Source organism: Pelodiscus sinensis, chromosome 28 (assembly GCF_049634645.1).
Source record: "Pelodiscus sinensis isolate JC-2024 chromosome 28, ASM4963464v1, whole genome shotgun sequence".
NCBI classification, from domain to species: Eukaryota; Metazoa; Chordata; order Testudines; family Trionychidae; genus Pelodiscus; species Pelodiscus sinensis.
The window spans coordinates 11,050,082-11,064,350 of NC_134738.1; the positions used below are offsets into that span (position 1 = coordinate 11,050,082).

The 14,269-nt window shown below is 47.2% G+C and overlaps 1 protein-coding gene across 4 annotated transcripts in view; it reads left to right on the forward strand.

Annotated features, from left to right (window-relative positions):
- The first annotated feature begins 2,248 nt into the window (after positions 1–2,248).
- Positions 2,249–14,269, forward strand: part of BIN3 (bridging integrator 3) — a 71,887-nt gene continuing 59,866 nt past the window's right edge. Inside the window, exon 1 of one of the 4 annotated variants that reach the window (XM_075910848.1) lies at positions 2,249–2,300. Coding sequence is in view for 2 of the 4 variants with exons in the window: in XM_006135530.4 (XP_006135592.2) it covers positions 3,749–3,795 (47 nt within the window). In the remaining 2 variants the exon portion in view is untranslated. Of the gene's footprint in view, positions 2,301–2,901; positions 3,008–3,733; positions 3,796–14,269 lie in introns of those variants that run through there. The other 3 variants (XM_075910846.1, XM_075910849.1, XM_006135530.4) reach the window with 3 other exon arrangements.

The following is a 14,269-nucleotide window of genomic DNA, read 5'->3' on the forward strand; positions in this document are numbered from 1 at the left end:
GTCAGTTGAGTTGGGCTCGTGGGGTTAAAAATTACTGTGTAGACATATGAGCTTGGGCTGGGTTCTGGAACCCACTCACAGGACTCATTTTAAATCATTTTGATTACAATTTTCCATATAACCGCTTCTGTATTTTTTGGATACCTGCTCTGAGCCACCAGGAGCCAGCCTTTCAAAGGACTTGAAACTTGCAGTTCCCTTGGACTTCAGCTGGAGCTGAGTGCCTCTGAACATCAGGTCCAATGGTCTAGGTCAGGCATGGCCAAAGTCCGGCCCGCGGGCCAATTGCGGCCCGTGTTCCGCTTTAATACGGCCCCACGGGTAATTTGGCAATATCTATCTTTTATGGCCCCCAACGAATCCATATGTATTGAGATGAATACATTGTAAAATCTCAGTTAATGTCAGTTGGTCTAAATCAGTTATAAATATATTTGGACACAACATGTATACTTGGTGTTATGTTCCTGTTCATATTTTTTGAACTTAAAAGTTGACAGACAACCTTTATTACCAATAATATGTAATGTACTTTACAACGTTCCTGACATATATTTCAGCTTCCTGGATTTTTTTTTTCATTTGGCCTTCAGATATGAAAGGCAGAGTGATTTAACACCTGTTTAGATTTGTCATCCATGTGACGAAATGAAAAGTATGCCCTTTGCAATAAACTTTGCATAAAATAGTTAATTTGCGTTTAATTTTAATGGTTCAAAGAATGTCAGGCAAAATGGTCGGCCCTCGCGCATGTTCACTTCATAAAATCTGGCCCTCTTTGAAAAAAGTTTGGACACTCCTGGTCTAGGTCCTCTAAAATATTTAGATGCCAACTTTTCATTGATATCAATGGGAATGAAGTGCTTCAATATTTCTAAGCATCTGGGCCCCTGTAACTCCAATCCACCACTCAAAAGGCATCCTGCATCAGAGGATACAGCTCCACATTTTGGTCTTTGCCTTTTTGCTTCAGTTTCTGTCGCTGTAAAATGGAACCATTTAGCCCGGAGAGGTTGTGAGGGTTAATTTTAAATGTCTGTAAATGCTTTGAGGATTGTGGTTTTCTACTCAGTTCCCAACTACTTTGTTGATTTCATTGAATATTAAGTGCAAATAGCCCTTTTTTGGCACTGCAAAAATCATAGAATCATAGAATACTAGAACTGGAAGGGACCTGGAGAGGTCCTCAAGTCTAGACCCCTGCCCTCACAGCAGGACCAAGCACCGTCTAGATCAGTGGTCACCATCCGGTAGATAAGGATCTACTGGTAGATCTCAGAGACTCTGACAGGTGATCCTGACTGGTTTGGCTGGAAGGGTATCAAGTGCCAGCACTTCAACACTTCTCTGCTGCTCCTGCTCAGAGCTGGCCCCTGGGAGCCTCCTGCTTGTTGTGCAGAGTAGGGGAGACAGAGGCAGGGGGGCACTGATGTCATTATGACCCCATCCCCTGTACCCCATCTTCACAGCGTGAGGAGGGTGGGGCCTAGGTGAAGGGGCAGAGTAGGGATATTTGGATTTGAGGTAGATCTTGGACTGATTTAAATTCAAAAAGTGATCGTGTGCTTAAAAAAGTTGGAGACCACTTGTCTAGATCATCCATGATAGATGTCTGTCTAACCTGCTCTTAAATATCTCCAGTGATGGAGATTCCACAACCTCCCTAGGCAAATTATTCCAGTGTTTAACCACCCTGACAGGATATTTTTCCTACTGGCCAACTTAAACCTCCCTTGCTGCAGTTTAAGCCCATTCATTGCTTCTTGGCACAAATGTTCCCTCAAAGGCTTTTAAAAACAGTATACAGTTTATTTTCCTTTCTAGTCACTAGCCTCCACCTACATTATATTTAATGTATCTTGTTCGTATCAGCTCTTCCCTTGCCATGGTCCTATCCCTCAAGCTTGTTTTTCTTGTGGATCCTGACATTGTTACTTAACATTCTGTGCCTTGTACCAGCTCTCTGGCAGCCTGGGATAAACACACCAAGCCTCAGTGTGACAAGGAAGAAGTGGAAGCCTTACTCAATCCAACCAAGTTGGCTGGCTGCCTGCAGCGATATGACTAATCCAGAGTCGCTAACCTGTCCCAGCGTGTACTGGGCCTTGTGTAAATGCTGGGATGGCTTCCCCAGGGGTTGTGTCTAATAATAAATAAATCACGCTTGAGACGGGAAGCTAGCTTCAAAGATGTCTGCAGAGAGTGGAGTCTTGCCAGCTACTGGAGCAACACCTCTCCTCGCCCGTTCGTAAGGGCTGCCGCACAGCCCACCGGGGCACATCCACTGCGTAACCACGCAGGCAGGTTTTCGGACGGGGCAAATTGGCAACTTTCTGTCTGCGGGGGAAGCTCTGTGGGTAGGGTGGCCAGGCGCCCGGTTTTGAGCCGGACCGTCCAGTATTTGAGCTTTCTGTTTGGGAAGCAAATGGAGACAATAGAACTGTCCGGTATGTTGGAAATAAGCTGCACGGTCGATTGTGATGTCACGTCCGGCATGTTTGTTGAAACCGTCTGGCAACCCTGTCGGTGGGGACGGGCAGGCAGCGAGCCGGGCACTGGGGGGGGGGGACGGGGGGCTCTGCCAAAGCCCGGCCCTGGTGCGGCTGGGGGGGTGGCTCTGCAGGGGGGGGGTCATTGCAATATGCAGGGCTGGCACGTGTCCCCGTGGGCGTGTGATGTCAGAACTGGGCAGCGATGACGTCACAGGAAAGCGATGACGTCACCCGCCTTGCAGCCCGTGGCACCGGACTGGGGCGTGACGTCACGCCGCGGCGTCAAATATACGCCGGGGGAGTGACGTCACGCGGCGGGAGCCCGGCCGGACTCTGGTTTCTCTCCGGCAGGCAGGCGGTTAACGGCCAGCCGGCCCCTCCCTCCCCTCCCCTCCCCTGCCGGCGCGTGACGTCACGCCGCCCAGCGTGCCCCTTCTCCTGCTTCCGGAAGGGGCGGGGCTAAAGGGCCAAGCGCTTCCGGGAGAAAAGCCGGGGCCGGAGGGGACCATGAGCTGGTGAGTGAAGGAGGGGAGGGGCTCGCTCCTCCACCCCCCCCCCCAACGGGCCCTGCCCCCCCCCTCCCCGCCGCGTCCCGCCCCCAGTATCCCGACCTGGCCTGCCCCCCCCCCGGCCTGAACCCCCCCCCCGCATCCCGGGCCGCCCCCCCCGCGTCCCGCCCCCCAGTATCCCGACCCGGCCTGCCCCCCCCCCCCCGCGTCCCGCCCCCCAGTATCCCGACCCGGCCTGCCCCCCCCTCCGGCCTGGCCCCCCCCATATCCCGGGCCGCCCCCCCCGCGTCCCGCCCCGGCCTGCCCCCCCCGGCCTGCCCCCCCCCCGCGTCCCGCCCCCCAGTATCCCGACCCGGCCTGCCCCCCCCCTCCGGCCTGGCCCCCCCCATATCCCGGGCCGCCCCCCCCGCGTCCCGCCCCCCAGTATCCCGACCCGGCCTCTCTGTCTTAGCCCCCCCCAACCCAGCGCCTTGTTGCGAACGTGCCGGGGGGGGGGGCTTCTCCCGCTGCGCCGGTTCCTCGCGCGGGAGCGTGGCCGTGGGCTGGGCAGTTTCACTTTCACTCCCCCCCTCCCCCCCCCCCCGAGTTCCCGTGGAAACGGCGCGAGCGGCTGAATCCCCGGTTCTGCTCTGTCCTGGGGTGACCCGCGGGGGGGGGGCGCTTCCCTTCCGCGCACTTAGCTCCCCAGAGCCAAGGGGGCCGAGGCCGGGCCCCTCCGCGCAGCAGCTTGGTCTGTGGGTGGGAATCATGACCTGCTCCGGGGAAGTCCTTGGAAAGACACCGGTTGACTTCAAGTCAGTAGATTTTTTTTTTTTTTTTGGATCTGGTCCAAAATTCTTCTGTGTTCTTGCATGACAATGCAGGACAATGTAGCACTTTAAAGACTAACAAGATGGTTTATTAGGTGATGAGCTTTCGTGGGCCAGACCCATGGTCTGGCCCACGAAAGCTCATCATCTAATAAACCATCTTGTTAGTCTTTAAAGTGCTACATTGTCCTGCATTTTGCTTCAACTACCCCAGACTAACACGGCTACATTTCTATCACTATCTTGCATGACAATGTCTGCAATAGAAACACAGCCCAGATCTTTTTGTCGATTTTTTTTTTAAATGCATGAAACACTCTCTTCATAGGTTTCACAACACTTGTGTGGGGTTCAGAACCATCTGAAGTCCCTTAAGCTGTATCTTGCCTCTCACATGGATTTTCCTGTGTTTGTGATGCAGGTGTTCTTTGCACCTCCTAACCTCACTATTAAAATAGTAACCATGCAAACTGGGAGGATGGGATTTTTGTATGTGCTCTGCAGGTGTTCTAGCAGTTTTGTCCTGTTTCTTCATGGGAAGGCTTCCTCCCTTTATAACAGCATACCTCATCTTAGCTTGGGACTGGTCAGCGTGGTTGCTTATGAATCTGTGTGTGGTAAAGTAAATTTGTATTAAATGCTCCGTAGCTCAGTTTGGAAGAAACCTCCAACACGATCAGGCCGCGATTGCGCTGTACAGGTGCATGCATAGATATGTTTCCAGCCCTGAAGAGTTTATAATCCAAGGCCCTAGTCATTGACTTTGTGTAAAGTTAACTACGTGTAAATATTTACGGTCTTGTGGGCCTAATTCTAGATGAGACAGTAGCAAACTGAAGGGAGAGGATGGAATAATAGTTACGGCAATGTGCATATATGCGTATTGGAGGTATATATGCAAAGGTGAAAATAAGGGGGTGGCTGCTCGGGCAAGAGCCCGCTGGGTTGTGGCAAGAACCCACTTGGGATGAGGTTTTTTTTTTTTAAACTTTCAACTCTTCCAGATTACTGTGCCTCTTTCAGGAGTCTTTTTTGCCTTGAATACCCCAAGACAAATAAGACAAACCCCACCACACTCATCTCCGTTCCCCAACCCTGACTCCTGCACTCCCCCACCACACAACCTTCTGCTCAGAGCCTCCTGCATCCTCTGCCTTGGGTCCCACCCACCCTAACCCCTGTCCTGAGCCTCTGACACCCTCACACCCCCTGTCCTGAGTCTCCCCCCCCCCACTCCCTTCTGCCCTGACTCTGCCCCCACACACACTCTTAGTCCCCTGCCCTGAGCTTCCCCTGCACCCAGCTAACTCTGGCAACCCCCCCACACACACCCTCAGCTCCCTGCCCTAAGTTTCCCCCACACACACTCCAAAGGGAATGAAACTGCATTAATAACAAAATTGGAGTTATTGCGTTAATTACATATATTTTACATTTACAATATTTTACGTTACAAATCCTCTTCAGTTTTCATTTCTTGTGGGGGGGAAATACTTTCACACCTGGCCTGATGTATCATAGCAGTACTATCCTCTCTAGGGATGTAAGTGACTAGTCGACTATCCATTAAGCAAATGCTTATCAAGTAGTCTAGTAGGAACTAGACTAGTTGCTTCCCCCCCTCTACCTTGCTGCCTCTATCAGAGAGAGGCAGCGGGGGGGGGGGGAGCAGGAGCCGGCTTAAAAGCTGGTTCTGCCCCCACACTGTCTCCGTGGAGGGCAGGGGAAGCAGAGAGCAGCACGGATATGATGCGAGCGGGGACTGAAACAGTCCTGCTCACTCTGGTCCAACTGCTGCTCCTCTCCCTTTGACATGTACAAGAGATGCCTGCAGCTCTTGTACATTTCAAAGGGAGAGGCACAGTGAGGATAGCGAGCACTTCCCTTATCGACTAATTGAGTAGTCGATGAAAATTCCATCAACTAGTTGATTAGTTGATTAATCATAATTTAACATCCATAATCCTATCGCAACCTGCTTCCCCCACGGTGAGTGGATTGCGATAAGACAGGATCTGAAAGACATTTAAGTTACTTTTATCCCTGCATACATGCACAGAGGACATCCTGCCCAAAAATGAAATTGGTTTTCTCAAATGTTAAGTGAGTGTTGTGCTACATGTTATTGCTTACCCAGACACAAACCCTTCCCTGTTTTCTTGTCCCCCTCCTTAATCATTTCTCCCTGATTGCATCCTCCTCCTTGCCTAATGCAAATATGATTATAAAATAAATGTATGCTTTTGTTTCAAGTCTGTACTTCTGTGATTAATGAAAATGGATCTGTGATCAGATAATTGAAACACCAGTGCAGCCCCGCACACCTAAAGTTTCAAATGAGTGTATGCTTTTCTTGCAATAAATTAAAATAATGGATTATTCTCTTGTTATGTTTATTGGTATTTATCTATCTTAAGCCTTTCTAATGTTTATTATAATGTCCAAAAATCATTTGATTAAGGCAAATCTTGTCACACTTATGCTTCATCTGTATATTACATACATGCTTTATTACTCAGCTGTCCAGAATGATTTTCAAATGATTTGTAGTGCTTGTCTGACTACACAACTCTATTTTCTGCTTTGTAATAGAACAACGGGCAACACCTTTGATTAGATTCTTCTAGCCTCCATTTCTCCATATCAAGTTTTGCTGAGGAAACCCTTGTTGGGTTTTATATTTATTCACGCTCCCCAATTTCTGCACAGCTGGTCTCAGTTTACAAGACAAATGGTTGATTTTTTTTTCTAGTTGCTAGCACTGCAAACTCGAGTTGTGAGCTGAAAAATCCAGTAGTGTTCTTTCTGCCTCCTACTGCCATCATGAGTAATAGAGATTCTAGGATCAGAAGTTTATTGACAACTTTGTTATAACAGACTTGGAAACTTTTTTGGAAGTTCCAGTTGAACACAACAATCTTCCTAAGTATACCTCCCCATAGATGACTAGCAAGCTGCTGTTTAAAGAAGGAATGTGTACTTTATAGTCTAGGTAACCTAATCAGTGTATTTTTAGTCCTGATGCATGCATCACTTTATTGTAGTAAATTATACATAGATACATCCATTGCTGCACTTTTAAAGTAATCAATTTGTTTTAACTCCCAGTATCAATCTTACTACTCTCTTAAATTGCACAATATAGAATCACTCCACGTGCGCTTTCAGTGACAATGCTGCATCATCTCTGTTCGATGCTATAAATGGCTGTATCCTGAAACAAATATTTACAAATTTGCCTAAAGGAGACTGTGTCACAATAAATCATGTTACTTTAAATGTCCTTAACTCTTTCATAGAATCCTAGGGCTGGAAGAGTCTTCAGGAGATCGAGTCCAGCCCCCTATCCAAAGCAGGACCAACCCCAACTCAATCATCCCAGCCAGGGCTTTGTCAAGCCGAGATTTAAAAACTTCTAGGGATGGAGATTCCGTCCCCCTCCCTAGTGAACCCATTCCAATACTTCCCCACCCTCCTAGTGAAATAGCTTTTCCTAATATCCAACCTGGACCTCCCCCACTGTAACTTGAGACCATTGCTCCTTGTTCTGCCATCCGTCACTACTGAGAACAGCCTCTCTCCATCCTCTATGGAACCTCCCTTCAGGAAGTTGAAGTCTGCTCTCAAATCCCCCCTCACTCTTCTCTTCTACAGACTAAATAAGCCCAAATCCCTCAGCCTCTTCTCGTAGATCATGTGTTCCAGCCCCCTCATCATTTTGGTTGCCCTCCGCTGGATCCTCTCCAATGTGTCCACATCCTTTCTATAGTGGGGGGCCCAGAACTGGACGCGGTACTCCAGATGTGGCCTCACCAATGCCGAATAAAGGGGAATAATCACTTCTCTAGCTCTGCTGGAAATGCTCCTCCTAATGCACCTCAATATGCCATTAGCCTTCTTGGCTACAAGGGCACACTGTTGACTCATATTCAGCTTCTCATCCAATGTAATCCTCAGATCCTCTTCTGCAGAACTGCTATTTAGCCAGTCAATCCCCAGCCTGTAACAGCCCTTGGGTTCTTCCATCCCTATGTCATTGTTAAAAATAAAAGGCTAGTAAAAACCTATTGTATTTTCAGTAGGGATGCAAAATCCTGTGAAATTGGTTTACCAGTTAAATGTGAAGTTTTTCTTCTCATTTAACCACTTAACCAATTAAGTGGGAAGGGGGTCCTAGCTAGAGCGGCCTTGTGGCCTGGCTGGAGTGGCCCCCTGCTGCAGCCCCTGGCTACAATGTACCCGGGTTTACTCCAGAAGCCCGGAACAGCCCCTGTCGTTTGGCCCTGCAGGGCTGGAGCCAGCCCCCTGTCTATGAAGGGTGGGGAGCTGCTCTAGCCCCATGGGTTAACTGGAAGTGGTAAGTATCACCTGTTAAGGGTGATGCTTACTGGTTAACCTTTCCCATCCCTATTTTTTACTTGTTTGTGCACTTTTACTCTTTTAGTTCTATTCTGTCTGGGCAATGAAAATAGACAGTTTCATTGTGGGGTTCTCATGTGGTCACACAGTGATGGGATGTTGGGTTTGTAAACATTGCAGAAGAACCTTTAACTCCAAACAGCAAAACACCTTTAATTGGAGCTTTAAAAAAAATCCTCTGTGTGTTTGAATGAGGTTGCTAAAATCTCTTTGTGCATGATGCCTAAAATGTTAAGAACAGATCATGTCCACAGTTCCTCTGTGGTTTTGTTGGTCATTTAAACTATTGTTACTGCCCTAAGCAATTTTTCAATCCTGTTAGTCATGCAGATCCAAAAGAGTTAGAGAGAGATGTGTGGTAATAGAAGAAGAAAGAGAATTTAGCTTGATTCTGAAATCCCAGATTGAGTTTGCAGGACTGGCAGACCAAGAAATAATCTTTAATCTTTGTCTGTAATCACACTTTTAAATGTGGCCATGGTCAGAAAAATGATTGTGAAAATAATACATCACTCAGCAGATTTACTCCCTGGCTGCGTCTAGACTGGCATGATTTTCCGGAAATGCTTTTAACAGAAAAGTTTTCCGTTAAAAGCATTTTTGGAACAGTGTGTCTAGATTGGCACGGACGCTTTTCCGCAAAAGCACTTTTTGCGCAAAAGCGTCTGTGCCAATCTAGACGCGCTTTTCCGTAAAAAAGCCCCGATCGCCATTTTCGCAATCGGGGCTTTTTTGCGGAAAACAAATCTGAGCTGTCTACACTGGCCCTTTTGCGCAAAAGGGACTTTTGCCTGAACGGGAGCAGAATAGCATTTCCGCAAGAAGCACTGATTTCTTACAGTAGGAAGTCAGTGCTTTTGTGGAAATTCAGGCGGCCGGTGTAGACAGCTGGCAAGTTTTTCCGGAAAAGCGGCTGATTTTCCGGAAAAACTGACCAGTCTAGACACAGTCCCTGTGTTTTAGGGCTGTAAAAGGTTAACCAGTAAGGGCTGGAGCAGCTTCCTGCCTGCCCCAGGCAGGGGACTGCTTTGGCCCCATGGGGCCTGCTGGAGCAGTCTCTGTCCGTGGTGGCCCCAGGGAGCTAGCTCCAGAGCCTGCAGCAAAGCCTCCTCCCCAGGAGTGGGGCCAGCAGCCCCTGCTGATCGTACTCCCAGGGAGGCGTCTTTGCTGCCGGCTCTGCAGTATAATGCTTAGGGTACGTCTACACTTCAGTGTTATTTCAGAATACCCAGGGTATCCCAAAATAGCTACCCTGCATCTTTTGAACACGTCCACTATTGCGAAATATAGCAGGTGTGCTATTTCGACATCCCTGTAAACCTCGTTGCGTGAGGGATAAGGGACATCTCAAAATCGTGTTTTATTTCGAAATTCGGCACGGAGTAGATGCGCCAAATTTCAAAATAGCCTGTTTCGAAAAAAAATCGAAATAAGATACGCAATTTGTGCTATGCAAGTTGCATATCTTATTTCAAGCTAAGGGTGCAGGGTAGATGCACCCTTATTTAGGCTTTATGCTGCAGAGCCCGCAGTGCGTGTAACCACAGCGATGTTTAGCAGGTACACGGTTACTTTTCTAAACACACGTTTACCTCCAACTGTGTATAGTGTGAATCAGTTTTTGCTACATTTTACACCTGTTAGCACTGCAGAGCTAATAAAACCCAATGGCTCAGGTAAGTATCATTAATGACGTTCCTGCTATATGGCTGAATGTTGTCCAAGTTACAACTTTGTAACTCCTTTGAAGACAATGTGAGAGCACAGGTGTGACTGAGGGGAAACTTTGGGATGCCGAATTTTACTGATGGCAACAAGTGAGCCAGAAAGAACTCAGCTTGACCCCTCAGATCCTTGTGAATTTGCAGAACTGATGGTTAGAAAAAAACACTCAAGCTGAGCCGATCCAGTGTGATCGGAAATAACAGAGACAATAAACAGAGAATCTTAAGTTGGTTCTGAATTCCCTTTTCAGAGCATAACAGCTTTTTCAGCTCCAGACTACACAAAGGACATGCCTTCATTACAAAGTTAACACATATTAGAACCAGGGCCCCTAGAAATCCATTTGCCACAGAAAAACACAGAATTTGTATGCTTAGAGGAAAACTCTAGTTTTTTATGTTTTGTGAGAAAATAAAGCCCTAAACAGTGCAATGCCGATTATCCCATCTAATTAGGGCTGGGACCAGCTCAGATAATCAAAAATTCAGCTAATCAGGGGAATGGACCAGACTTGGGATGCCAGGTCCCAGTGGCAGTGCTCAGTCTGTTTAAAAATTGTAAATATATCAATAAAACATTGTGTTCAACTGATATCAATGCACATTGTGGCTAGGGAAACTAAGGTTCAGTTTTAATAGCAGAAAAACATGGATTTTTACGTTAGAGAATTTTGGGGTTTGTATTATGGAAAACCCGGTTCCTCGGTTATAACTCAGGTCACGGTCACACACAAAAACACTTAGGTGCGTTTAGAATTGCACTGCAGCATAAACCCAAGGTTCAAAGTCAGGCTTAATCATAACCCTCCCACCCCATCCGTCTCCACCCAAATCTTTCTATCCAGGCCCCTGCAAGGATGAAAGGACCAAGTCTGTGCCTCAAACCAGGCATCCAGGACCTGAGTTTTAAACCCATTTGCTTTACCATGTAGATGCACTAGATAATATTTAGTCCTGCCATGGGAGCAGGGGACTGGAGCAGATGACATCTCAAGGTCCTTTCCAGCCCTATGATTTTATGTAGCCTTACTGGACCTAGAATCTGGGGGGAGTCAGCCAAAAAATATCCCACAATCCTATGGGCTGTCTTTCTGGGCCTTTTGGACAAGTCAAGGTTAGTGGACAAACTGATTTTTCCCAACCCGCACAACAAACACAGAGGTATGATGGGAGGGCTCTAGGAAGTCTGGGGCTATGGTTAATTGCACTCCGGTGAGTGTAAATGCTAGAGCCCTGGTTTGGGGCCCGTATTAGAAAATTCCTAATGTAGGATTGACAGACACTCAAACCTGGGTTCTTTAACCCAGGGTCCACTGGCTCACATTCCTCTCCCCCCAAACTCACATTGCAGTGTAGATGTACTCCTAGTCTGAGCATGATGGTGCTCAGGTTGACTGGCCTGTCAGGTAGTATGGGCTAATGTTCAAATTAGCACAAGTCGTCAGCTGTTAAGGCAGCCACTCGTGTAGCATGGACTGAGGCTAGAGCCACTCGAGTGCTGCTTTTCCTGCCACTCCATTCTTGTGCCGAGAAAGGACAGGTGAGTTCTCCCGTCATCCCTGCGAAGGAATTCCTGGTGCAGCTTTCCTGCGGTTAGAAATCATGGGCCAGGCCCCTAGAAATCCTAGCGTCCAGCCGAGTGAGAGCAACATCAGTGTGGACATGGCAGTGTGAGGATTATTATGTGGTGTGGCCACTCTCACCCAAACCAGGGTAACTCAAAAGGAGTAACTCACGCTAATGTTGCAGTGAAGACATACTCTTGCCAAGGAGCCATCCATGAAAGCCCTGGTGTAACATAACTTACACGTGGTTCCTGCTTGTGCGAGCCATGTATGACTTGTGTTTTAATATGATTTTTTAAAACTGCTCCATTAATGCATACGGGGCCCTGGGTAAAAGCTTTCGCAGAGAATCTGAGAATTCAGAAGCCTCGTGTGTAACTCTCGGGAGCGGCTTTATTTCAGGAACGTACGTTATATATGGCTTGCACTGGACGATAATTCTTTCACCATTTGCTGGGATAGGAATGAGGGGTCATTGTCTAGGGTGGGCTACTCGACTGCAATCTGTGATTCCCTTTTCTTCCCCCACAACGGATCAGCGTCAGTCCTTGCGCAGCACAGCTCCATTTCCACATGAATGTGAGAGACCAGAACTCCAAGGACGTTAGTCTGTGTAGAAAACAGACAATCACTCTCAGTTCTGTTGTCAATGGCTGGCAGGCCATGCTAACTGTCATTGTTGCTAATTCATGCAGATATGGCCAATGTGAAATTATACCGCCGCTTATTGAATGAATTGTGTCATTCACTTAGGTCTGGAATTCAGTACGTCTTGGGAGGGGAAAGGGTCTTACTGACGTGCAGCCTCTGATGTAGGAAGATTCCTGAGGTCACACTGGGACCATTTAGGCCGTAGTGGCTGTGAGTGAGCAAGGCAGTAACAAATTCTTCTGGAGAACATGCATATCAGAGGGGATCTATTGTTTAGGGATTGTGCGCTGCTTCCCAAATGTCAGTGCAAAAAATGTCCCAACATTTCTATCACTTTGCGTGCTGGGAGTTCTTCAGACAGAGAGGGTGAACCTAGTTCCAAACATTCAAGACTGAGAGTTTTCTTTGTTTAGCCAATATATCACTATTTGTTTAGTTTGAGCGTGCTGCCTCTCTCCAACAATGGCTTTCATCAGATGCATGTCCGCAGCTTGGAACATAATGTTGCAAAGGTTAGAGGGAGGTTTGCCCTAGAGATTTAGAGAAACGGACTGAGTCATGACTCTACCAAGTTTTATTCCTAGCTCTACCACTGTCTCGCTGTGTGGCCTTGTGGAAAGTGGTCTAATTTTTCTTCCTCAGCTTCCCCATCTGTACAATGGAGATAATAGTTGTCTTGCATACGTGTTGTAAATTAATGCTTATAAGGCAAACTTGAATATTGGGATCGAAGGGACTGTTGCTGTAAAGCGCCTGTCTGTAACAAGAGGAAGGATATAACTCAAGTTCGGTGTTGTTACTGCTTTGTCTTGTCTTAGCACTTTACAAACCCTGTCAAAATAAATCTCCCTTCCATAAAGAAAGTCAACATTATTATCCCTGTTTTACAAATCGGAAAATTGAGATCCAGAGGCTTTATAACTGATCTGTGACAGAAGCAGGAATCACACCCGGATCTCCTGACTTCCACACCTGGGTTATGACTAGATGATGTTTTCCTTACAAGGCCTTAAGGCAAATTCAACTAGAACAGAATTAGGCTTGTTTGGGGAGGGATGTTTTATGTAGACAGATGAGATTACTTTTTTTAATCCTGATCCTTCTGTAAACCACACTGGCATCATTAAGGTTTTGTGTCTTGCTTGGATGATGGTCTCCTAAATGGGCTGACTCAGATATTACCGATTTGAGACTATGTCGCTTGTGTGGTGCTGGCTATCAGGATCTGTGCCGCTGCTTAGCCATTTGGAGAGAGTATTTTGGGGGTAGAAGGTATTCAGTGGCTCTGTGACCGCAGCACTGCTAGGCTGTGAGCACTTTCTCGGCAGGTTTACGAGTGAGGAACGGAGGACAGCAAGTTAGTGTGGCTAGTGGCAACCTCTCCAAGTTCCATACCAGAATCTGGATTTCCTCTCCTGTGCTGGTATTTCAGGGCCATACTAAGGCATGGGCTGTGGGGCTAGAGGTATTGTCCCTCAGATGGCATAGTAAAGTGAGCATGTTCCTGGGCTTTCACAGGTGACATTTAAAGGTCCCAGGCCACTTTGTGGCAAAGCAGAAAATACAGTACTGCTCTGCTGACCTCCATTCCCCTTCTAAAAACAAGTGTGAGTGACTGGGGCTATGACTTAACCAGCGGTTTCTGTGTTTTCCTCTTCAGTTACAATGCAAGCATCTATTTATAATCTAAAGGGTACCTGTAGTTATGGAAGAAACTACTTAAAACCTAGTTCTGTTGTCTCACAAAGCAGGTTTTCAAGTGACATTTCACCTCCTCCAGTAGTTTTCCAGTTCCAGCATGCTAACTAGAACTAACAAAGCACCTAGCATCAGTTTAAAGTTAGGAGTTGATTTGCATAGTCCTGTGATGTTGAACTCACCAAATCCTTAGCAGGTTTTGATCTAACAAGGCTTCCAGGTTAATCCATTTTCCAAATGTTGTTGGGTTTTTTGTGTGCGGTGTCCAGACGGATGCTTAGCTCATGTAGGGCAATAAAGTGCCGTTTTCTAGATCAGTGTTTCTCAAACTTTTTTTGCTCATGGCCCCCTTCTGCCACTGTTAACCTCTGTGGCCCCCCTCATAGCCACTGTTAGTTGGAA